Source organism: Megalobrama amblycephala, linkage group LG2 (genome assembly GCF_018812025.1).
Source record: "Megalobrama amblycephala isolate DHTTF-2021 linkage group LG2, ASM1881202v1, whole genome shotgun sequence".
Taxonomy (NCBI): Eukaryota; Metazoa; Chordata; class Actinopteri; order Cypriniformes; family Xenocyprididae; genus Megalobrama; species Megalobrama amblycephala.
In genome coordinates, this window is record NC_063045.1 from 34,926,172 (window position 1) to 34,952,037 (window position 25,866).

At 40.3% G+C, this 25,866-nt stretch overlaps 2 protein-coding genes across 9 annotated transcripts in view; both read right to left on the bottom strand.

Moving 5' to 3' along the window:
* Window positions 1-2,116: 2,116 nt before the first annotated feature.
* On the bottom strand, window positions 2,117-6,479 carry ywhah (tyrosine 3-monooxygenase/tryptophan 5-monooxygenase activation protein, eta polypeptide). The gene is made up of 2 exons (XM_048172983.1): window positions 6,049-6,479; window positions 2,117-4,420 (listed from the first exon to the last, which is right to left on the bottom strand). The coding sequence occupies exons 1-2, from the start codon at window positions 6,133-6,135 to the stop codon at window positions 3,767-3,769; spliced, it is 741 nt and encodes a 246-aa protein (XP_048028940.1). The 5' UTR covers window positions 6,136-6,479; the 3' UTR covers window positions 2,117-3,766.
* Window positions 6,480-7,722: 1,243 nt separating this feature from the next.
* The window catches only part of depdc5 (DEP domain containing 5, GATOR1 subcomplex subunit), a 38,129-nt gene continuing 19,985 nt past the window's right edge, over window positions 7,723-25,866 (bottom strand). For 2 of the 8 annotated variants that reach the window (XM_048172958.1, XM_048172944.1), the window contains 18 exons: window positions 22,018-22,201; window positions 15,964-16,121; window positions 15,746-15,866; window positions 15,490-15,657; window positions 15,172-15,403; window positions 14,949-15,082; window positions 14,639-14,750; window positions 14,067-14,129; window positions 12,882-13,018; window positions 12,711-12,791; window positions 12,493-12,625; window positions 12,304-12,409; window positions 11,652-11,891; window positions 10,355-10,524; window positions 10,033-10,204; window positions 9,087-9,147; window positions 8,288-8,370; window positions 7,723-8,157 (listed from right to left, as the gene is read on the bottom strand). In XM_048172958.1, coding sequence (XP_048028915.1) covers window positions 7,862-8,157; window positions 8,288-8,370; window positions 9,087-9,147; window positions 10,033-10,204; window positions 10,355-10,524; window positions 11,652-11,891; window positions 12,304-12,409; window positions 12,493-12,625; window positions 12,711-12,791; window positions 12,882-13,018; window positions 14,067-14,129; window positions 14,639-14,750; window positions 14,949-15,082; window positions 15,172-15,403; window positions 15,490-15,657; window positions 15,746-15,866; window positions 15,964-16,121; window positions 22,018-22,201 — 2,651 coding nt within the window. In that variant the 3' untranslated portion in view covers window positions 7,723-7,861. Of the gene's footprint in view, window positions 8,158-8,287; window positions 8,371-9,086; window positions 9,148-10,032; window positions 10,205-10,354; window positions 10,525-11,651; window positions 11,994-12,303; window positions 12,410-12,492; window positions 12,626-12,710; window positions 12,792-12,881; window positions 13,019-14,066; window positions 14,130-14,638; window positions 14,751-14,935; window positions 15,083-15,171; window positions 15,404-15,489; window positions 15,658-15,745; window positions 15,867-15,963; window positions 16,122-22,017; window positions 22,202-25,866 lie in introns of those variants that run through there. The other 6 variants (XM_048172951.1, XM_048172965.1, XM_048172967.1 and 3 more) reach the window with 6 other exon arrangements.

The window sequence follows — 25,866 nt, forward strand, 5'->3', positions numbered from 1 at the left end:
CAGAGAAATGCATAAATGACAGAACGTGACAGTAATTACGATTACGACATGGTGTGAACGCAGCATAAGATCATTGTTTTGGTTCAGGAGAAACAGAAAACGATGACTGCTGTATGTTTATGGCCCGGCGACTGTCTACAACACGCTGATGATGTGGTGTCTGCCAAGCAGGGTGTGCAAAGATATGGAAATACATATGTTGACAGGCTGGAAGGACATTGTATCATTGCATTTGGACTGATTGGATGAACAGTTTTTGGTCATGAGACTTCCACAGAAGATAAATGTACGTTTTAATATTCAGACCACTTCTATTACTAATATATATCAATGTGAAGAGAGTTTTAACCAGTATAACAAAAAGTGTTTATAAAACAAAATGCCTACCCTATACCTTTAAGTTTTTGGGGAGTCACATCATATGACTTTTTACACCCTGAACTAACTTTGGATGTCATAAAAAGGTCAAATGATCTGATATTTTAAAAGACTTATTGACCTTGATGTATAGTCATGAGGGTCCACAGAGGTCTTCTCTATGATGTCATTTCCTGTTTTCTCTTTTTTTTTCTGTATGTCGGTTGGACCACGAGACTTTGATTTTTCAGCAAGTTTTCAAATATTAATACGTTTTGTTAAAAAAATTTTATTCTAATAAATAGTAATAAAAGATTGTCAAATTACTTAGATTTTCTCATCAAGGATCTTTCTTTTAATGAGGCTTATTTATAATATCAGGACAATTGTATCACCCTGAAATTGTTGACTTCATTAAAGGTGCCCTAGAATCAAAAATTGAATTTGCCTTGGCATAGTTGAATAACAAGAGTTCAGTACATGGAAATGACATACAGTGAGTCTCAAACACCATTGTTTCCTCCTTATTATATAAATCTCATTTGTTTAAAAGACCTCCGAGGAACAGGTGAATCTCAACATAACACCGACTGTTACGTAACAGTCGGGATCATTAATATGTACGCCCCCAATATTTGCATATGCCAGCCCATGTTCAAGGCATTACACAAGGGCAGGACGTCTGGATGTGCACAGCTGAATCATCAGACTAGGTAAGCAAGCAAGAACAACAGCGAAAAATGGCAGATGGAGCAATAATAACTGACATGATCCATGTTTACATGATATTTTTAGTGATATTTGTAAATTGTCTTTCTAAATGTTTCGTTAGCATGTTGTTAATGTACTGTTAAATGTGGTTAAAGTTACCATCGTTTCTTACTGTATTCACGGAGACAAGACTGACGTTATTTTCATTTTTAAACACTTGCAGTCTGTATAATGCACAAACACAACTTCATTCTTTATAAATCTCTCCAACAGTGTGTAATGTTAGCTTTAGCCATGGAACACCATCAAACTCATTCAGAATCAAATGTAAACATCCAAATAAATACCATACTTACACGATTATACATGCTGCATGACGAACACTTTGTAGAGATCCATTTTGAGGGTTATTAGCTGTGTGAACTTTGTTTATGCTGTTTAAGGCAAGCGTGAGCTCCGGGGGCGGGGAGCACGAGAATTTAAAGGGGCCGCAGCCTGAATCGGCTCATATTTAATGATGCCCCAAAATAGGCAGTTAAAAAAATGAATAAAAAAAAAATCTATGGGGTATTTTGAGCTGAAACTTCACAGACACATTCAGGGGACACCTTAGACTTATATTACATCTTTTGAAAACACATTCTACAGCACCTTTAAAATGAATTTGAATTCAGCTTCATTTGCCCACTCTATTTCACAAGAACATTCAAGTATTTTACAAAGTTGAAATTTCATACAAATTCCTACATAGTGACTCACAAGGAAAATGCACGTATTGTAATAAAAGAATGTAATCGTTAACCTGCTACCTCTAAACCACACTCAGTGGGGCATGAGCAGGTTGTACAAAAACATATGAGCCGAAACCTGTATTGCCAAAACGTGAAATAGTTAAGAAGAATCGTATGATTGTGTTGTGAATGCAGATCATTGTTGACTAAAAGCAAGAAAAACATTGTCAAGCCATGTGTGTGTTAAAGAGTTCAAAACAGTGTAAAATTTATAATAAATGTGTGTAACCATAATAAAGCGCCAGAGATAAACTGCATTTTGAGAGTTCCCATGGTAAGCAATGTCTTTAATGTCATTCTGTCATAACCTTGCATATGTTATCCTAATCAAAAGACTCTTGATCACTGCGTCTCATAACAGAGTGTCACCCACATTTTGGATGACAACATGTTTCGAGATCAGCAGATATACACAATTCACAGGGCTAGCAAGATGTACAAGGTGAGCTTGGGGGAACGACAGACAAACACATTTAAGCAGTGAAGGAGGTACAGATCAAAGACAAGTAAAGAAGAGGAAGAATAACGTAGTAAGGTGTAACATTAGCACTATACTGTGCCACATACTCAAGATCTCATCCTGTAATAAGTGTTACAGAGTCTCTATGAAGATTGAATCCTTAAAAGTACACACTAAATGTCATGTGGAGGCTATATTACTGAAGCATCCTAACTTAGAATCCTATCTTATCTGTTTAGTAACCAGGGTAATTTTACTTGGGAAACAGAACTTTTTCATATCTTCAACCAAGAATTAAGATTAGGAAGTTTCTGTACTACAGCCCCAGTAGGCAATCAGTGACTCTTTGTGGGGGGGGGGAGAAGAGAATCATATACAGAAAAAGAGGTCAAGGACAGAAGAAGAGGAGTAGGTGGGAAAACTGAGCAAACTAGGGTAAATATATACCCCTTTTTCACCAAAATGTTCTCAGAACCAGCTTGAGGGCAGAGCAAGTGACATAACAAGTGACCACTGACAAATAAACATGCCGCTTCACTGTCTTTTTTTTTTTTTTTTTTTTTTTTTGACAATATATATTAGCATTCAGTTATTTGATTTGGTGTTTGACAAATATATAACAAAAGAAAATGTTATATATTTTTATATGCTGTGTTTTGAGAATACATTTGAACATCCAAATTAATTTAAGTTAGCGTCTTTATATCATAAGCAATATATAACTAACAAAATCAATAGGATTCAAATTGCGCATATATTCTAAAATCCTTTTAATTTTTTATGAATCATTTAGGAATACATCTGAACATTCAATGAATGTTCTTTGAATCCTTGTATTTATGAGTATGATATATTAAAATTCATAGTAGTTTTCATAGTAGTCAATTTGCATGTATGATAATTGTAAATAAAGCATTTCAAATTTGCTTATGATTCCTGCAGTAAGAATCAGGTTGCAGTAATGCATTCTAACATCCAGAGTACATCGCAAGTAATGTATAAGGAATAAAATGACAATATGTGTGAACTGAATGCTTTATATATTTTGCTTTGGGGGCTAGTTTTGTTTTGCGTCTTGTATTTGTTTTGAAATCTAGCGGACATGTGACATTATCGGCTCCAGGTTCAAGACAAGCAGGTTTTAGAGGCCAATGTCATTTTTCCATCCCAGAACCACCTTTTCTGCAGTGGAACAGTTCAGATTGGGTACCGGCATCCTGTAGGAGGGAAAGGGGTAAAACAGGTGAGAGAGCAATCAAGGGTCTGAAGGGCTGCCCTGAGGAACCAAAGAAGAGCATTGAGGTGTCACAAAGAGACGAGAAAGATGGAATGGAGAAGATAGAGAGAGAATGAAGGAGCAGACAGAGAGAAATAAGATGTAGCATCAAAGAAGGGACAGAGACAGGTGCTACTACAGCTAGAAGTGAGAGCGGACATGGCTGATCTCTCAGTTATTGGCGTCTCCTCCTTCGCTGTCCTGCTGGTCGCTGGTCCACAGGGTGAGGTTGTCCCGCAGGAGCTGCATGATGAGCGTGGAGTCCTTATAGGAGTCCTCGTTCAGATTGTCCAGGTGGCCGATGGCGTCATCGAAGGCTTCCTTGGCAAGCTGGCAGGCCTGCTCGGGTGCGTTTTGGATCTCGTAGTAGAAGACGGAAAAGTTGAGCGCCAGGCCCAGGCGGATGGGATGGGTGGCCGGCATGCTCTTGCTAATGTCGAAAGCCTCTTTGTAGGCGCCTTCTGACGATTCGACTGCAGAGGCCCTCTTTTCGCCGGTGGCCACTTCGGCCAGGTACCGGTAGTAGTCGCCCTTCATCTTCAGGTAGAAGACCTTGCTCTCTACCTGGGTGTCGTCACAGTTCTTGATGAGGTACTGGTCCAGCAGGGTGAGAACGTCTTGGCACACTGACTCCAGCTCCTTCTCGATGGTCTCTCGGTAGACGCGCACCAGTTCCAGCTTCTTCTCGTTGCCATCCGCCGCTGTCTTCTGTTCTATGCTGGATATTACACGCCAAGATGACCGCCGGGCCCCCACCACATTCTTGTAGGCCACCGAGAGCAAGTTGCGGTCTTCATTAGACAAGGGCTCGTTCAACTCTGTGACCTGATGGTGCAGAAGGCCAGATGTTGGGTCAATAAACACAATTATATTCGCAACATATATTTGTCTGAAATTGGGATATTATGGTGTTGTGCTGACCAAAATCTATCAAGATCCTGGATAAAGAATAATGCGCAATTTCTGTTTTCAAATATTTTTAGTAAATGTTGCCTAAAAAGTTTAATTTTAGTGTACAACAATTACCTTAATTAAATAGGATCAGCCTACAAGACCTCTTTTTATCCTGGGATAGAAAATGTTTGTTTGAACATAAAAAATCCTAATGTTATTTGCAGCCAAAATTGATATTTAGACTGTTATAATTATCAATAATAGTTAAAATTAACTTAAAAGGTTAATATTAAACGATATGTTGCGCATTCCTAATGCAATGTGAATAAGATACCCAATGAGATGCCCAATAAAAATGAAATATTTTTGATGGCATGACTACTTTTTAGAACTGTAATAATTTCCATTAGTTTTCCAGGTCTGACTATTTCAAAATTCCTTGATATTTCCAGGTTTACCATAACCACGAGAACCCTACAATTAATATGTCAATGTCAAACAGTCAAAGTGGCATAATAATGACCATATCTAATCAAAACGGGTGATTAGGTTGATGTTGCTTACAGTAATAACGTAAAGGATAAAAAAAAACAATACATTGAATAAGGAAACTGTGTCCTGTTTGACCCACACTAACTGACTGACTGACTTTCATCCTTTGTGCTCAGATGTCAAACCAGACAGCTGATGCTGCACTGCTGGCTCACATATTTCGTTTAATTTTATGACTACAAATTAACATGAACTGATGAGACAATGTAAGTTTATAGTAAGACTATAAAAACAGCGTTCATATTTTAAAACATAGCTAATTTTTTTTATCCTATTTTCGCAGAGAAACGCATTCACAATGGATGTGGACGAGCGTGTCATAGCGCCGCCCATGTTCAACGACTGTAACAATTAATATGCACGATACCGAACCGAAACCTACAATTTATTAGCATTATGTAGCGTCCCGTTTTTGTCTGTTGATTACTTATTATCATATATCTTAATTTTTAAATGCAAATGTGTTTTTACCCAACGTTTAAAAGGTATAATATACAAAAATTAAAATCATTTCATTATTTTATCACCCTCATGTCGTTTCACACCCGCATTACTTTTTTCCTTTACAAAAAACAAAACGCGAGGTTAGGCAGAATGCTAGTGCTAGTTACTGACAGCCTCAGTCACCGTTCACTTTCAATGCATCTATTTTCCATACAATGAAAGAGAATGGTGACTGAGACTGTCATTCTGCCTAACATCTCCCTTTGTTTCAGGGAAGAAACAAAGCTATGAAGGTGCAGAGACATGAAGGTGAATACATTATAACAGGGTTTTCATTTGAGATGAACTGTCCCTTAAACACCGCACATATATATAACAAAGAGGTCCTGCTCGTGACAGAAGCGAAAGCTTCTTCAATTATATAAACTAGAAATGTTCCTATATTTCAGCATTATTTAAATAATTAACAAAAAACTCTCAATGCATGTATATTATTTTTCAATAAGCTCTTGAGGACTGAGAATGGAAATATTGTGGAAGAAAATACATTAATAATGACCCACCAGCTTCATCGCGGAGGCCATGTCATCATAGCGCTCCGCCTGCTCCGCCAGACGGGCTCTTTGGATCAGTTGTTCCCTATCAGCCATCCTCTCTGGTCAAAGGCTGTCGGTTCGCACTGGGGTTCGTTCGTTTCTCAGCAGAACACACTGGTTGTGCGAGATAGGGCGCGCGCTCCGGTCAGCACACAGGCGCGAGCAAAATCTGGAGCAGCCGCGCACGTGAGATTGGAACGGCGAGCCAAAGGTTGAAGTTGCAGATTTATATATTTTTTGTATGTCTATATTTTTTGTAACGCTGTCTTTCCCCTCCCAGCCCTCGATATCCTCCAAGTTTCGCTCGATTCTTTTTTCCCTATCGTCGTGTGGGGTGCTGCTGCTGCTGCAAGCGTCCTGTCAATCCCAGCAAACAGGGTGGAGGGGGAGTTGGAGGGGGGTGCGCGCACTCGCTGTATTTCACGGTGACGTCATTTTCTAAAAATAGCCGCATGCCCTGCAGCCGCGCACCTGCGCAGTGAAGTTTGCTGCATTGTTCAATGCAGCGGCACAGCGCGCATGCGCGCGATAAGAAACTCTTCCGCATTCAAATGAAGCGATGCTTCTGTCTGCTTCAAAACTGATGATGAAAGGATCATGGGATGCATGGACATGCCTCCTTAGCAATGTTTGCCCAGACCTGAATGTATACGTATTTTCAATGTGGACAAAGGTCACGTTTTTATCCGTGCACTGGCTGATGTCCGTGCAAAGTTAGCAGTGGCTGCATTATAACAACAGTGGGAATTAATTACATTAATTTGACCTTGGGGATAATGTAAAGAAAGATGGATCTATTATATCTTTCATTTAGTTTAAAATTCAGCTTAACTACTGATTTTACTTTGATAACCAAAATGCAAAGGTGTTTACAGATGTGCATCATCTCTTAAATCCTGATCAACACCTTTACTAAGCTCTTAATTCTCAGGAAAAAAAACTATTTACCCAAATCTAAACATGGGGCCAGGCTTATGAAAATGAACAGCAATGGGGCCAAGCATTAAATAAATAAAAAGACCTAGAACCAGTTGCATAAACATAGCCATTATGTAAAGACAGTGTCTTAAGATCTAGTATGACCCACTAGCTGTTAGTCAAGGGGCATTCAGAGTTTTCAGTATCAAATTAGGCCAATCTACGTTTTTATCTGACTGATTTTAAATAAGTTATGAACAGTCTTAAAGAAAAAAAAAAAAGTTGTAAGACTAGTCTTAGCAGTTTATGCAACTGGCCCGATATTAAATGAACATTTGATAAACTCCGCCCACCTTGGTTACTGTTGCTTGTGCAAAATCAAGGCAAACTCTGCTCAGTCAGCTGACAAGAAAAGCATAATTTATATTATTTCCACAACGTTTCAATAGCATTTTACAATATCTCTGTAAAATGCAGCAAGAATTCATAATATTTCTGTAAAATGTTCATTGAAAACCACCCAAACTTCCATAGACTTCTATTAGAAAAGAGAAAAGGCTTGTCTGATGGATGATGATAATAACATGGATAAAATCGATCCTGTTATGTACAACTTACTGAAGACCTGCTGTTCACTCAAACCCATTAAAAATTGTGATGGCTTCAGGGCCAAAAGCATTGTAGGTGCATGTGCTGACACTCTGAAAACATATGACTCATCCATTTAAGTGTTTTATGATGAAGCTGTTTGTTTATTCCTCTCTGATTAGATGATAGCAGCAGTACATTAGCTCTTAAAGCAGATGCGATCTGTCTCGGTTTTCTCTGACAGTATCTTTTGCCTTTCCTCCATTCTCTTTTCTCAAGGGGCACTGGTGTTCATTTTCTCCACACAACTTTCCCAGAAGGTCACCAGTCGATTGTCCTTGTTGGCACAAAAGTCTGTGAAATCTCGTAGCAGGCGGTCGGCCAGTTTCTCGTCCCCCAGCACACCAGTCCTCCAGACTTTGGTCAGCATGGTATTGTAGGCCCAGTTGTAGCCCACACGCTCTTCAGAACCAAACAGGCTCTGACTGGCAGAGGTAGTGGAGTTACGTCGCCGCCGCTGTCCACTGGAGTATTTCCTTTTTGAGTAAGGCAGCTGAAGAAAAACTGTACCTGGATAAAGAGTTCCCGATTGATAGCGATAGAAACAGCAAGACAAAGAGATGGACAGAATAAAGTAACAAGAAAGATTTCTATCATAGTATTTCCAACCACAGTTTATATTATTCTTAAAAGCATGTACCTGTTACATGGATGTATTGGGGTTTGTTTTCTGATGGAAAGTTAAAAGCTGATGCTGAGAACTTGTCTTGTACAAAGCCAAATCTTCAAAAAAAGGGAAGATGTTTCAATATGAGAGCACACAGATCAATACCATTCTAAAGAATAAACTAAATTTAACTGCAAATTAACTATATGTGCTTAAAGGTGCTAAAGAGGATGTTTTGTTCTATACATTTTTGCAATATTACTTGAAACTGTCTTTACTAACGGATAAAAGACTATTTATTAGGTGCACTGAAAGTAATAATATTAATATACATCATCTGTGCACGAGGTAGGGCCTTAAAAACATCAGCCAATCATTTATGTGATCATCGCATAAACGATTGGCCCTCTGGCTTGTCAATCACTGCCATGACGTTCCTTGTGAGAGACGAGCGTGGCTGCGCGCTCCAGTAACTTTCCACACTCCACAGGCGCCGCATGCAGTGTTTTTGTCAGGAGACAGGAGTAACAACTGCAGATTATGAGTTAGCTGCGGTAAGTCCGACATAATGAATCCAAAAAACACGACACAGCGAATGCCGGTGGTAAACACTCGTGTTCCAATACGAGTGTTTACAAGTTTTGGGAGGCGTTCCTTTGAAGTGAGCTGTGAAGGAGGGGGGCTGTTCTTACGCATGCGCTCATTTGAAAAACTCAGTAACAGTCTTTGGATTCTCAGTCGACGAAAAAATCCTCTCTATCACCTTTAAGTTTTTCAGTAAGAATGAGCAATGGTGAAATATACTAAAATATACATTCTATGCTCTCTTTACCTGGAGAGTATGGCCTCCTGAAACAACTGCATTCTGTCCCAGTATGTCTCTGGCTCAAAACCTAAACAAGTAAAGCAGTGCCGTAATGGAGGATATCATACATCTACTTAACATTATACCATGGTCTGTCTGAATACTTGATTCTGATTGGTTGGAAGGTGTGCAATAGAACCGTTTAATGCACAGGTATTTATAAGGAATTTTATCAACGCTGCTCAGTGACATCTATTAATAAAATAGCTTCGCTACTGAATGGCAACATTATATTTCTCACATCACTGGTTCTGAAGTAATTAAACTCACAGCTTCGTTGTTAATATAGAGTGACGCTGAACAGACACAGGTAATTCACACAAGTATCTCATCTCATCTCTCTCTTGATAATGAACTGAAATAAATGATCAAATTAATTAATTCAAATAAATGTAATCTTGCACTACTTTATGTGTCTGATTTCAAGTGGGCAGAATGTTAGATCTAACAAGCCGTAACTGACGAAAATAACTGCGACCACTCTCTGCTTCTCATTGGGGGGTTCTTTGCCTCCACGTTGTGCATTGAAATAGTTTAATGGACAGCTAGCCATGGATTATCTCTTACATAAATGACATAGGCATTGTTAAGAGTTCAATCCATCCAAGATGTTAAAGGATAAAAATGTTGATTATAAATATAGAAAACAGAATATTACCCAGAATATTTGTTTTTTTTGTTGTTTTTTAGTAACGTGTCCAACATTCCACACTGTTTTTTTTTTTTTTTTTTTTTTTTTTTAGTTAAGCGCATTATCTGGGTATTTGAAGTGCAATTTTTCTTTTTGGACTTTTCAATGTGAACACACTAGTCATAGAATAGTGCATAATTATGCAAACTGAAATAAACCTAATGTATTTGCTAGATTTGAGAGTCATTCATGTTTCAAAATTGTACATTTTTCTGTCCTCACCATCAAACAGGTTATCACAGCCCTCCTTTAGTAGGCACTGGATGTTTAAGGGGATAAACAACTGAGCACGGAGAGGGTCACCATATAGGTACGATGACAAAGCGAAGGGCACCTCCAACACAGGTACAAGCAAGAATCCACAAGATGCTGCCTTTCTGTGCCAGCCTTGCACCTGAAAAAGAAGAGTGCAGTGCTTTTACATGTTATGTTTGTGCCTTTTCTTGATACCATCTAGTTTCTATCAAGTCTATGCTTGTTTGTCCTGATATTATAAAAATGTCATCCATCACCTCAAAGCCAGCTATATTCATCCTATGCTCACCATTTCAAAGAGTACGGCTGCAGTGACAGCCATCCAGTGCAGCTTGATTTCAAAAGCAGCATTGAGGGAGAAGTTGCCATGGTAATAGCAACTGCACCATTCCGTTCGATCACTGCGATTGTTCACATCAACATCCAAGGTGACTGTTTTCTGCTCTGGAACTGTGGCGGCTGAGAGAGGAGGGGTAAAAACAGAGCGAGAGAGACAGGAAGAGTAGAAATGGCCAAGAGGATGAAATGACAAAGGTCAGGCACAGAGTCATTAAGACCATAAATGGGTCAATGAAGAGTAATTGTGATGTTGTGAGTTTATGGCAGTTAGTGCTTAGTTCATGACATCTAAGACAGTAAACATTGTGAATCAACTGAAATGATGATTCTCAGATCAAGGATGATTTTCCATCATGCAACATATTAAAGGTAAATAAGATGTATGAAGCTTCTATGGCAGGAAAACACTGAAAGCTGAGTGTATTGCACAATAAGCATAAAGGCGATGGGTTGGCAGAATAGCTTTGCTCAGATTTGGGAACAATGGAGGAACATAATTCAACCAGCGAGAACAGGACAGATGGAGGAGAGCAGGAAGAACCCATACCACGGCACTACTGGACCACAGCCACTATTTCACCACAGCATGCACTACTTTAAACAGTGTATTGATTGGTGTACTAGGGCATCAGTCCATGCTCTGATTTGAGGAGCTTGCAAAGAAATTTGTGCCCTGATTGAGTAGAACCACAGCATTTGGAGAGTGCATGTACCATCACACTGACTGATAGCTAATTGGGTTTATTATAATAGCAGATTTTGCACCGTCTACATTAATCAGTTTGAAAGGGAGACATGATGTCATCAACATGATTTTGGTATTGTGGGAATGAACGGGGTGAATTAAGGGTGGACTACTTTTCTACAACAGCATGCAGTCCTGGAATGGAGAAGAGTCACACAAAGTCAGATGAATAGATTTGAATATGTTAAAAATTCTTGATTGAATCAAAGCTTGGCTTGGTGTTTCCTGAGAAGAATATAGCGCTGTATAGAGTTATACAGTGATGGTGTTGCAACATCCATCTATAGTTAGTTGAGTTGTGCAAGTTCCACATTATTGTTTAAGTGACTAGTAGATGGCATGGGTGGTGTCTGAATGCTTTAGTAATATGAGAAGAAACTATTTGACTTTGTGTGACTCATTCACTTCACTAGCCTTACTGAACTTTCGGGGGAGCGAGTGTGGCATGCTGCCTTAAGGTGCAGAGCATGGCAGCTCCGGGGTCAGAGCCGGCTGTGTGTACCTAGCAGTGCAGCGGCTTGGCTGCGTCCTCCGAAGCTGCGGCTGAAGGAGCTATGCCTACTTGCGTACGAGGCTGGCCGGCTGGGCAACCAGGGTAGCAGGAAAGCAGGTAAGTCACAGGGCCGACGTTCCTCCATAACAAAGGCCACCTCAAACCACTTCCTCTGGAACAGGGTTAAGTCCTCCAAAGCTGCAGGAGACCATACATTGGCTCCAGCTGGGGGCAGCTGAGTTGTAGGGGCTGCAGGGAATAGAGGTCTGTTTTCATGGAGGGTAGAAGCACCAGGGTACAGTCATGCTACCAACGGGATTTACAGACAGTGATGCTCACATGATCTGCCACCTGAAAAAAAAAAAATAACTGGAGGTTGCAGTGTCACTGTGCTGTTGTTTTTTGGTAGGCGTTCCTACTCTGACTCGGAATTCAACGGTATCAGATGGCAGATCACTGCGGATCACTGTCTTGTGTCCCCAGAAATCACAACTTCTCATTGAAAATGAATGACATCTAGTTGCTTTGCTGTTGCAAATCTCTGTCAATGTGAATGTCCCTTGATACAGCTGGATACAATAGGAACAGCTAGCAGAAACCAACTCTACAGCAGCTTGGCAACCCCTAGCGAAGCAATCTTGTTAGTCAAGTCGTTTCTTACCCTTCTCGCTGTCTTTGTCAACAATCCGGTAGAAGTAGAAGCCATAGACAAAGGTTCGCATGGCATCGCCGGAGGCATGAGTAATCAGGCCTTCATCCAACATTTTCTATAAGAGCGTCAGCAAGATCAAGTCAAGTTTTTAAATACAAACCCAGACTGCTGTGACTTCTGCAATGTTCTCAGTTTTACCTGCATGATTTCTACTGCAATGCCCTGTGTGGCGATATTCTCTACAGTGCTCACCAGCCAATGTACAACCTCAGCACTGACAAAGCAGTTGGGAGGCAGGCCTCTCTGCTCTGGCAAAAGCTGCACTCCAGTGCTGCAAAGACAGGAAGTCAATTTAGATCACACATGGATGACATAATAGAAGACTAATAAATAATTAAGGATTCAAAGACTCTCACGTGGGATGCTTAATGGCTTCCAGTATCTCCATTAGTGTGGAAGATGAGGAAAGACACAAACCACTGGACCCTAACTGCCCCCTACAACGCAAGACGAAAGTGGCACATTCTGAGTTGAATATATGGGAAGCCATGTTCTGAATTTTAGAATAAAGTGAGGTGTTCTCTTACCCAGTCTCTGAACCTGTGCCTGGGGTTGAGTCTCCTGTGGCTTGGGATGTAGCAGATGTTCTCTCACCTGGTTGGTTACCTCCTTTGTCTGATGACCCACCCTCAATGGGATTTGCTGGAACCTGTTCAGCTGGCAGCTGAGAAATCCATTGGGAATGTATCAGATAAACTGTAGAAATGCAGTGTGCCTTCACTCCTGTGTTTCTGCACAGGAACTAGCACATCTAATGTCATCTATCTTCATGCAAACAAGTACAAAACAGAACTAAACAAGACTGACCAAGGTGCAAAATTATGAGAATTTTTCAAGCTATCTGCATCAAGTGACTGGCAGGATTGCATCTTTGTGGTACTCTAGTATCAGACAAAACATCCCATGACAGACTGTATGAAGCATATTGCACAGTACAATGCCAAAACCTGGCTAAAACCACCAGCTCCAATCTGAATGACTGGCTGCTATACAATTCACAAAAGTAAGTTTTTGTCAGTCTGCCAGGATATAAAGCGGTACTAACAAGGTACCAGGTTTCTACCAATTTCTTTGTTTTTGTCTTTATAACTTTTTTTCAAAGACAACTATAATATTATTTGAATAATTTACCACTTTATTGCACGCTTTTCTATTGCCATGGTATCATAAATGTTAGTTTTACCTGCTGCTAAATATCATGTTAAAAAAAGCAAACTGTGATAAGTCCTTTACATGTTGGTCAGATAGCCCCTTCCCATCTGCTCCTGGCCAGAATTAGCTGCAATGTGGAACAATTACTGTATGCTGTTAGACAAAAATCTGGCTATGTGAGATTAGCAGTATTCTAAATGAGCACAAGATGTGAAGTGAGACTGAATGCAAAGTGCACATGCATTTTTCCAGTGGCCAACCCGACTGGTTCCATCTACAGCAGAACTCATAGAGGTTAAGATGTTAAATAAAGTAAATCTAATTAATATAATATTTTTGAATTTCATTAGTGTGATGATGAGTATACATAAACAAACTATAAATAAACAGACTATTCATTATCACTATAAAAACACCAGAAAGAAACACCAACCTTCACATTTTTAATGCCAGTGAGAGGTTGGACAAGTACACAGGCATGCACACATTGTTTATACGCACACACGCTCGTTGCAAGAGACAGATAGCTTTCACAGAGCAGAGAGGGGGTAGTGACTGACCTGAGAGTGACAGATGTAGGAGGAACGTGGACTACGAATAAAGTCCAAAATGAAGGCGGCATCCTGTCAGCATATTAGGAGGAAAACACCAGAAAGAGAGAAAATAACCCCCAGAGATCAGAGCAAGAACAAGGCAGTAATCGAAGAGGAAGAGGCAAGGAAAGAGCAAGAAAACAAACCCACTGCAAATAATATCCATGATTCAATACCGAGTCAACAGGAAGACATAAAGACCTAAATGAAGTAGGGCTGTCAATTGATTAAAAATGTTGTACTGAATTAATTACACAATATGCAACTCTTAATTAAAAGACATTACATTATTGTGGCAATTTATAATAGCTGTATTTTATACCAAAATTTTTATTCTGCCCCAAATACTGTGATCAGTCTTCAAATCAAGCAGACAAAGGTGAAAATAAGACAAAAATAAATAAATTAAAAATGAAGAATGAGCCAGTAAGCGATACATATAGTACAAATACAATAGGTCTCTTCCCCACTCAAAAGCACAAGCATACACACAAGAAGCCAGGAACTAGTCCGTTTGGTGGTCTGCCTTGGGCTCTCACCTTACGGGGGCTATCGACATAGGTGGTTGTCAAGGCAACGCTGGCAGCTTCACTGAAAGGTCCACATGGTTTCCCACCATGCTGAGCAGCAAGCTGCTGCTCTTCTAAACTCCTGCAGATCAAATAAATTTCACCAGCATTAGGAAAAACTTAGAATCTCTGGCATTTTATAAAACCTTTACCATATGTGGCACTAGATAAAACTCCAAATCTCATTGTTTCTGGCACACACAAACACTTTTTTCTCATTGATTTTGCACCGCTGTAATTTATTTCCTTTGGTTTGCAGAAATCTACCTGCACAACTCACTTCTGTGTCTGATCCAGCTCCAGAAGTGCAGAGAGTGCAGAGGTGCCCTTTTTGCCCACAGGGGGTGCTATAGGCTCTGGGTTGTAGGATGACAGGGCCCCTGTCACTTGCAGGCCTTTAATAGTAGCTCCTTTCTATAATAAACATAAGAATTGTTATTTTATTGCCCAGATGGGTAGTTTTTAATAAGTCATTTGTGCTTATCCTGTAGCTGTGCACTCACACGGATAATTCGATCAGATCGATGACGCCGACGAATCCTGTTCAGGCCTTCCAAAAAGCGGATAAATCCGTCCAAAAGAGACCAGTCCCCTGTGCCAGAGAGGCCATCCCGCCCTGCCCCCGTTACCTCCCCATACACGTCCCAGTGACCCTCAACATCCGCCACTCGCCTGGCTCCACCCGCTGGCAGCAGCAAGAAGCGTGTGCGCCAGAATTTCAGAGAGTCAATAAGACTGTGGAAGAGAGAGGAATGGGATCTTGTGGGGATCTACATACATAAGTTTTTTGTCAGGGTCATGATGCTAGTAAAGCCACTTGCCTGAAGTCCTCTGAGCCTGCAGAACAGATGTACTGGTCCAAGTAGTTCCATTTGTACTCCTCCAGCCGCTCATGGCTGAACTCAACCCAGAATGGCAGGAAGCTGGCGTCTGCATGCGGAGGGCACAGATTGTAGCTGTACTGAATCTGTGTGGATTCATATGGATACCTAAAGACAAAGAAAAACACACTTGTAGGCATATCTAGAAGAAGAAATTACATGAACTGAATCTGAATTACTAAAAGCGTCAACTGACTTTGGGAGGTAGCGGGTGACGGTAATGATCTTATCTTTAAGGCAGACTTTATGAAAGGTTCTGCCCATACTGAGCCAGTAAAGACTCTCTTCATCCTCTGGTTTACGGCGAGACACCAGCCCTGAAAAGCAGATCTTCAAATCTCTCACCTGAATTACACTGGAGCATGATTTATGACAGGAAGACAAGTCTGTTCCACTGTCCAACAGTGGATGTACCTCTGGAATAAAGTGGGCTGCTGCTGAGAGGTGGGGCTATAGCAGGCTGTGACTTCCTGTTTGGCTGTACAATGATCTGGTAACCTTGCATCAGTCGTTGACAGATGAACTCTTCAAATACCTGATGGGCCGTCATCACTGGAGACTCATCGTCACGTCTACATAAGATGGAGAAGCACATAAATTTTGGACTGAGCTCTTAAATATCAATATCAAGCACAAGCACAATATCAAGCACAATATCAAATCTACAGTGGGGTTCAAAAGTCTAAGAATCCTTGAGAATGTTGAGCATTTTTCTAATTTAATAAAATTTTTCATTACAAATAACACTGTTAAACATGATTGTGGCGAGGGGGGGCATGGTAAAGCGTCTGCACTGGAAGAGCGAGTGCGGAGATGAACGGTGATGTGTGGGTCAAGTGCATGATGATTAACACCTGTCTCTAATTCCAGTAACAGGCGGAGAGATGGAATAAAAGCGGCCCGCAGACCTGGGACAAGGAGAGAGTTGATGGACGTGTTTTGTGGCTACAGTTGTGTTATTTTATGATTTTGTTATTGAAGTGCGCAGGAGCGCTATTGCCGTTTTGTTTGAGAGAGAACTTAAATAAGGAGACTAAGAAACTCGCTGACCAGTCTTCTTCATCCTTTTTAATCTTTGAACCAGTTTACAGTGATACATGAAACCCGGGACAAACCCTGGCATGCCACCATGCAGCCAGCACAACAAACGGCACTTGCGGAGATGGTCAAGTCACTCAACGGTCTCCACCAGACGCAACACCATGCCCTCATAGACCTCAGACTGGAGCAGGAGGATCGCATCCATCTGTTGGCCCAGGGACATGAGGGGGACATGAGGAGGACCGGCGGGTCATTTGGAGCTTGCAGAGGACCATCTGGTGGCGTGCCCAGGGGTCAGTGTGCCCCTTCCGGCTGTTTCTCTCTCCAGTCTTTCTCCCTCTTTTTCTTTCTCTTCCCCCATGTCTTGTCCTGTCCACATTCCCAGTTTGCTGAGCAACGCACCCTTTGAAAGCCACTGCAAGGAAGAGGCAGCTTAGCCTCAGAGTTTCCCCCAGGTTCCAGACCTGGAACGCGAGGGGGCGTGTAGGAGAGCACCAGCACCGCCACATTTTGTTCATCCCTCCCTTCTCTAAATCATTCACTTGGCTAACTTTCTGCAGCCAGGGTGGCTTGGAGGCCTGGGCTGGTCAGACCCGGGTAATTTCCAGGACAGGTGTCCAGTTATAGAGGTAGGGACATAAATGCCCCGATATACTTTAAACAAAGTTCTTTTTATTCTTTGTTTAGGGTTAAAACGAAGTTCGAAATATGTGAGCAGCGATATGCTGTAATAGAACATCTGACACCGCCCACACTGCTGAGAGCGGCGTTTAGATGAATATGTAAATATGTGCTGCGCACTTTCATCTCAGTAACAAAATAAACAACAAAAACAAGAAAACAGCAAGCATTTTTATAGAAAGCATTTATGGAAAGCACAAAGCGTCTGATCATAACAACATTGGTATGTTAACAAGCTCTGCAAATTAGCACTCCAGTCACATCATGTTTATTTATATAGCACTTTAAAATATCAAACATGAAAAACAGTGTCAGTGCCTCATTTCATCAGAAGCACAACTTTTGTACTAAGCACAACTTTTTGTACTATAAAGTGACTGACTAGTGTGTTCATGTTTCAACCGCGGAAATCTTGCCTCAACGAACTCGACAAAATGAGACAGAATAGTTCCACGTGAAAGAAGGCGGAGCCTCAGCGTACACCTCCTGTTTCGTTATCGTCACAGACCAATGGTAGAATGAAAGTGTTTTGCAGCTGGAGCGAACTTTTCCTGAAAGTTCGCTTTGGCAAGCCATTTCGCACTCCCAAACAACTGATTTTGTTTGAAATGACATCACATTAGTTTGTTCTTCAATTTCGCTTGAAGTATATCAGGGCCTTAACAGACCACCTCAGAGGAAACAAGAACAAGGGCGGAGCTAATGCCACCTTTAGTTGGATGACATTCCTCTGGAGCAGTCTCGTGATGAAACGCTCAAACATGTATTTGATAGGGTCTGCACCATCGACGGACGGCTGCTCCAGCCTGATCAGCCGCTTTCCTATCACTATCTTGCCATAATAAGGGACAGTTTATATCAGGTAGCCCAAGATGCCCAGACAAAAGAAGATGCAACCTAATTATTAGTTCAAATAAGCTATCAGGAATCCCTGTTCCAGGCGGCCATTACGCCCTTTACCTCTTGTAGAGGTCCCCTTCGAAAGAATTGGCATGGACCTCATTGGGCCATTAGAGTGTTCAGCAAGCGGACATCGTTTTGCATTAGTTCTGGTGGATTATGCAACACGTTACGCACCATCTCTGCAAAAGTTTCTTATTATCTCCCGAGTGGGAATCCTGAAAGAGATTCTCACTGAATAAGGCATGGCATTTGTGTGTTATTGCAAATTATACGAACCTTTGTGTTAAATTGATTCACACCAGTGTCTATCACCCACAAACAGTAGAACTGGTAGAATGATTTAATCTCACAATAAAATCAATGGTTTGTAAATCTGTATGGGAAGTAGGGGTTGAACGATTTTGTTTCTGAGATTTTTTTAAGTCGATGACTCCTAGTTGCTGATGACGTCATTAATGAACAAATAAGCCTGACCTTCATGCTGAGACTCAAATGAGGGTCGCCTTGTGCACAGCTATGGCCTATGACAAAGCGCTGCCCACAAGGCTATTGCTCCAACATAACAGCTTATTTTTTATCAGTTCTTTTGTCTATGGGTCATTATATTTCTCAAAGATTTCTGCTCATTCTAAATCAGATACAGATATAGAAGCACAGTAAATATTACATTTATATGAATGCATTAGTGAGAGAGTTATTGCGTGTGAATTAATTCTACCTGGCAGTGTCTCTTTACCAATAGTGAACCTGTGGTTTTTGGTACTAATGGCACTGTGTGGTACTTTTTCCACTGTGTGGTACTACTCGGCTCGGCACTGCTTGGCTCGCTTTACTTTCTGTTTGTTTTTCCAGTGCAGTTAGTACCACTTTAAAGTGGGCGGGATTATATAGACTGATAGTTATAGTTGCGCCTCCTCTACTGCCATGGATCCACTCCTCGTCTACCAACGAGTCTGAACCTCATCTACTGACCATGATACAGCCATTTCAAGTTGTGTGCAATGGTCGTTTAAAGCAAGTCAAATGATACAAATGATACATATGACGCTGGTAGTGACGATTCTCGCTGACCAATCAGTGATCTGCAGCGTTTACAGGTGGTACTATTTAAGCGAGCCGTCCCATGCAGTGGAAAAGTGCCAAAAAGTGAGCTGTATCGAGCCATACCGAACCGTACCATGCAGTGGAAAAGCGGCATAAGAACTTTTCATTTTCTAAACTATTTTATTGATAAATCACAGAACAGTGTTGACAATACATTTCTGCACTACTGAATGTTTCTGTGTGCCTGCGATCTGCTTGTGATGTGCGCGCTACTGTCTGTGTGTGCATTACAGTGCAGCAGCAATCATTAGTTTAGAATGGCGATTAACTTATGTGTGCTATAGGCATGTGACGGTATATAATTTTCATGTTGAGATAATTGCTGAAGCTTTTATCACGGTATGCAGTATTATCACGATCTTGAAATTGCAAAAAAGTGTCATAGCATGACAGGTTTAAAAACTCTTTCTTATAACAAAAAGAACTCTGAATGTTTAAATACAATAACGCAATGCACAAAAAAAATATAAAGTAAAATTTTCAAACAGATTAAAGTGCAAAAGAATTATAAAGAAAAACAGGTAACACTTTACAATAAGGTCTCAATATTTAACGTTAGTTAATGTATTAACTAAGATTGAGCAATAGCTACATTTGTTACAGAAGGTATTTTTTGTTAATGTAAGTTAAGAAATACAACTGTTCTTTGTTAGTTTTATCTCAGGTCCATTGAATAAGTTATTTTGATTTTAGTAATGTTATTAAACATTAACTAAGAAATTAACATTAACTAAGATTAATAAATGCTTTATAAGTATTTTACATTGTCAGTTTGGTAATAATGAATTAACATGTTAAAGGGATAGTTCACCCAAAAATTAAAATTTGATGTTTATCTGCTTACCCCCAGCGCATCCAAGATGTAGGTGACTTAGTTTCTTCAGTAGAACACAAATGATGATTTTTAACTCCAACCGCTGCCGTCTGTCAGTCGTATAATGGCAGTAGATGGGAACTTCATCTATAAGAGTAAATAAAGCTTGCTTAGACAAATCCAAATTAAACCCTGCGGCTCGTGACGACACATTGATGTCCTAAGACACGAAACGATCGGTTTGTGTGAGAAACCGAACAGTATTTATATCATTTTTTACCTCTAATACACCACTATGTCCAACTCCGTTCATGACTCCTTTAGTGATGTCTGATCGCGCTCTGACAGCGGCAGTGATGTCTGACACTCATTGAAGTATATGCGCGAGACATCACTTCCGTTGTCAGAGCGCGATCAGACATCACTAAAGGAGTCATGAACGGAGTTGGACAGTGGTGTTTTAGAGGTAAAAAATTATATAAATACTGTTCGGTTTCTCACACAAACCGATCGTTTCGTGTCTTAGGACATTAATGTGTCGTCACGAGCCGCAGGGTTTAATTTGGATTTGTCTAAGCAAGCTTTATTTACTCTTATAGATGAAGTTCCCATCTACTGCAATTATTTGACTGACAGACGGCAGCGGTTGGAGTTAAAAATCATCATTTGTGTTCTACTGAAGAAAAAATGTCACCTACATCTTGGATGCGCTGGGGGTAAGCAGATAAACATCAAATTTTCATTTATGGGCGAACTATCCCTTTAACTAATGAAGCCGTATGTCTCTAAGTTTTACTGAACAATAACATTTTCAGTCATTAGGGGATTTTGTAGTCCAGATTAAAATATAAAAATGTTTTAGTTTGAAAATAAATAGCCTATTAAGTCTTTAAGTATTTGGTGTTGTAGTGAACAACACTGCAAATAGAAAAAATTGAATGGGTTTCCAGGGTAACCTCTGCATTTCTGCTGTTCCATCAGCGCCCTCTGCTGTCAGATAGTGAATGTGCACTTTCATTCAGCTCTTCTCCTTCACTCGTTCTGCCATGTTTCTCATGCATGTTAGGCTTGTTTACATCTGAGTGCATGTGTCCCTTTGACGCAGCATACAGTGGTGTTGTGCATTTTTTACGGTTAATTGGGAAAGTATTCTTAAAATACATTATAAAAATTTGAATAATTCAAAATAAATTTTGAAGTGTCCGCGATAACAATATCGTGCATATTCATTATCGTGATTTATCATATTACCGAATATCGGCACGTCTAGTGTACAATAAGCTGTTTAAAACATGCATTCACACGATCAATATTGATCATCCAGAGGGTATAATCAAACATATCTTATGGAGCACTCTCAGAGTATGCACTTATTTGTTATTTACTGTTGGATACGGAGTGTAAATGTGGACTTCAAAGATTTCTTATCCTGTTGCGCCCTCTATGATCAGCGACTAGTTGAAGTCAAGCTTACAGCATCATGGCAGAACATAAAAGTCGATTAGTCTGTACAATCCCTAAAGGGAAGATGCCAAAAATTGTGATAAACGGCTTGACCAGAGACCGGAGGGTTCCCTGGCCTGAGAAGAGCGGTGGGGGTATGTGGTGAGGGGGGCACGGTAAAGCGGTGTCTGCACAGGGGGAGCAAGTTAGGAGATGAGCGGTGATGTGTGGGTCAAGTGCATGATGATTAAAGGAGACAGAGAATCTCGATGACCTGTCTTCTTCGTCCTTTTTAATCTGTGAACCAGTTTACAATGATTATTTAAAAATGTTAAATAATGGGAACGCATGACTCTAACCAAAGCATATCGGCTGATAACCGATATAGTGCCGATATATATTGTGCATCCCTTAAAATATAATTGAAAATAATATTAAAGACATAATGTTTTAACCTATACCACCCAACTAATGTGCTGTACCTGTCCAGGTCAGTGTGTGGCAGCAGGTCGTAGCAGCCCTCTGTGTAGTCATTCTGTAGGGTTTGGCGGTCGGGAAAGTAATCGGTCGTGAGGGGGAGGCAGGCAGGAGTGGTGAGGGACTTCCAGTCCACCCCGACCGTGCAGCAAAAACTAGGCACTGTCGGAGGGGCAGACAGCAGCAGGACTTCAGGGGCACCCCCACCACACAAACACACAGAGCACCCCACACGCACCACACACACGCAACAGACCGCATCCAAAACACATTCACACATATGGCCAGATTGAAAATTAACAGACAGATTAAGAGGCAGAAGAAGAGAGGGTGAACCATTTCAGGCAGACAGACACATACCAACACGCAGAACAATAAGGATAAAGAGAGACAGAGAAAGTGGGAAAAGAAAAAGGAGTGTGTTACCATTATTGTCGTAATTGAACTGAAATTACAGTGACTACTACGTGCAAAATTAACATGCAATAAAGGCTCTGTGAGCATTGTGACATCACTGATGAGTTATAAGTGTGAACGGCCATCTGTACATACACACAACTGGCAGAAAAGACGATCAGTACTGTACTGTAGTCTTCAGGCAAGGCATGCGTGAGAATCTGAGTGCAGCAGTGTCATTCTACATACTTGTGATTGGTGATTTTTTTGAGGGTTACAAAGCTTGTGAGCGGGAGAGAATTGAAGTTTGATACTTGATTAGAACGAAAGGGGAATTTAGGAAATAGAGGATTCCCCAGGAAAGGGGACGGATGGTACAGAGAGAAAGCCAGAAATCCCAGACAAATCTGAGGTGGAATTCACTAAGAATGAATTGCGGCCACCTGTAATGATGTTTAATTATCGTTTCAGGACCTATGCATTACAAATGTTTAATTGTTATTTGTGAATATCACTAGCCGATTAATATGCTAGCTTAGCCTACATCCTTTACACCCTATTTGAACAAATGTTAAAACACCTTTTTTTGAATATCATTAGCCCATTAGTCTTCTAGCTTAGCCTACACCTTTTACACCCTAATCGAACAAATGTTCAATTCTTATTTATGACTATCAATAGGTGAATTACTTAGCTTAACTAGACATCTTGTTCATGAACAAAATGCAATTGGGTCATTGTGTTTATGAATTAGGGTCTCACTCATAACACAAAAAGACTTACTGGCATAATGATGTAAATTGCAGAAAAAGTCACTAAACAAATCAGTAAATAGATTCTGAAGATTGGAGTCAATGAAATTAATCAAAATTGCTACCACAAGTCTTTGCAGTGTAAAGGCACCTTTAGAATAATAATTTCGAAGCAGTTGAATACAGTCCATGCAAGAAAGAACAGACCGATCACAATTCAGTCAACAATTGTGTTGGTGAATCTGGGGCTCGTTCTTCGTACGTCGCTAACTCGGTTAGCTGGATATGATTGATGAAGATTTGGCATGATCTTGGATTGTTCGGTTCTTCAACATTCATCCTGGACTTGCTGCCATAGCAACAGGTCCGTAAGCTTAAAGGGGTGGTTCAATACGATTTCACTTTTTTAACTTTAGTTAGTGTGTAATGTTGCTGCTTGAGCATAAACAGTATCTGCAAAGTTACAGCGCTGAAAGTTTAATGCAAACGGAGATATTGTCTTTTAAAGTTATGGCATTTTAATGCCTACAAAAACGACCGGTTTGGACTACAACGAGCTTCTTCCCGGGTTGGTGACATCATAAACCCTGCAAAACACACCCCCGGGAACACGTAACAAAGTGGGCGAGGCCATGTCGCGCAGCATAAGAAGAGCTTGCGGAAGCGGAAGAGTTGTGCACACCGGATAATATATAACCCATTATAATCTGTGATATTTTCTACACTGGATGCGGCGCTGAAGACAGCTTCCAGAATCTACACGAGTTCAATGCTGGATTTGCACAAAGACTATTACTGAAAGATGGAGCAGTTCCCACTTTAAAAGCAGAAGCTGCTGTTTATCGCCCCAAAGTGTAAGTACGTTTTATTGTTTGTACATGTCTTTTAAACATATAGTTCTGTTGCTATTTTTGGTTGCATAAAGGACATATACAAAGAGCAACTTGTTTTTGCTTCGCTAGCCAGTTAGCTAAATTCTAGTGCATACTTCAACAACCGTCTATGTCCATAGACAAACAGTTGTTCATGCTATAAATTAAACGCTACCTTTACGAAACTGCTACTACTCAGTCATGTATTCGGCTACAGTGAAGCTTTAATCAGGATAAAACTGTATACTGAAAGCTAACAAATAGCAGTGACAGCATATCTAAACACTTTGACAAAAATAAAAAATAAAAATGAAATACCATTCATAAACGTCCTTTAAAAGCCGCAATTGCAGCTTTACCCTCTTCATCTGGGTCTGATTTGGGCTCAATTTGATACAGCAATATAGACGCCATTATTTACATTTTCACCGAAGCAACGGATGGTAAGGGGCGTGGCGTTTCCGGACGCTTCAGCGAATCACGATACACTGGGCCAGCTACCAACCTGCTAACCAATCTGAGCACATTGCGTATTTCGGAGGGAGTGGCTTCATAGAAGCAGGAAGTCAAACGAGCTGTTCATATGACAATGGAAACAGAGGTGTAGAATAAAGGTAAAATATATGAAAAATATGGCTTTTTCAAAAAAACAACGCATTAAGACATGCTAAACTGTGCCCCTAAAACACAAGCCTAGAAAAAAAGCCTAGAAACTCAAGCCTAGAAAAAAAAACACTGAACCACCCCTTTAAACCTGCTCGTGAGCAGGCTTATTTCATGTAAACAGGATTAGATTGCGAATACGAATCGATACTTAAAATCTGTCCCAGCCACTGCTAATTTATTTCAAGAGTACTCTACTTATCCAGGGACAATAATTTAAAATGATAATAAAATGTGTAGTCTATAACACTATAGGCACAGCCAGTTTTACTCATTGATGATTTATTCGTGATGGAATAATTGCTTTACAATTGTATTGGAGTCTTACACACTTGATGTACAGTTATTCTGAGCCACGCATTAATTTGAATGGTGACAGCTATTATGGGAGTGGCCTAATACAGCGTAGGAAATGCAGATAACTTGATCTTGACTTTAATTATTTTTTAATTGAAACTTTAATTAATGCTGTCATGTAACAAATCTGCTTCAAAGATAAAATTAAATGAATTGCGAATTACAACATTGAAATAAAAATGTAATGACTGTACAAATGGTTGTGAATCTAAATAATTGGGAATCATGTATAAAAAAAAAAAAAAAAAACAGTGCACATTTCATTTATCTATTATAACATTTATGTCGTAATGTCATGTTGTTCGCTTGGCTGTTTCATTATAAAGGTCCAGAAATTTATTACGTTTTTCGTCAGGTGTCTTTTCTAATTATATGATGTTATTACGTTGCTGTCTTGCCGCCAGCCAATCGCTGCATTGCTGATCGTGGTTTCGAGTATCGATACATCTGCCCTTTTCAAGGAACACGACAACGTGCAGTAATCTCAGACAACTTAATCCTGATATTTTAATCCAGTCCACAAATTCGTTTGAAGAACCAAATTACCCAGAGATCAGTTATCACGATTAGAAGATCTAGCATCTGTCAAATCATCTCAGATGTATTTAGCGAGGTACAAAGAACGAACCCTGTTCTTAATTGAGATAAAAAAAAAAAAATGTAAACAATAATGGTGTTGGACTGCACGTGGTGTGTGAATAAGATTCAGGCAATATTGAACGCTAAAGTGGCACAACTATTCAGTGAATTCCCCCAGAGGTTGTGGACCAGGACCACCTTTTTCGCTCATCAAACTTCCACCCATAAACAACAC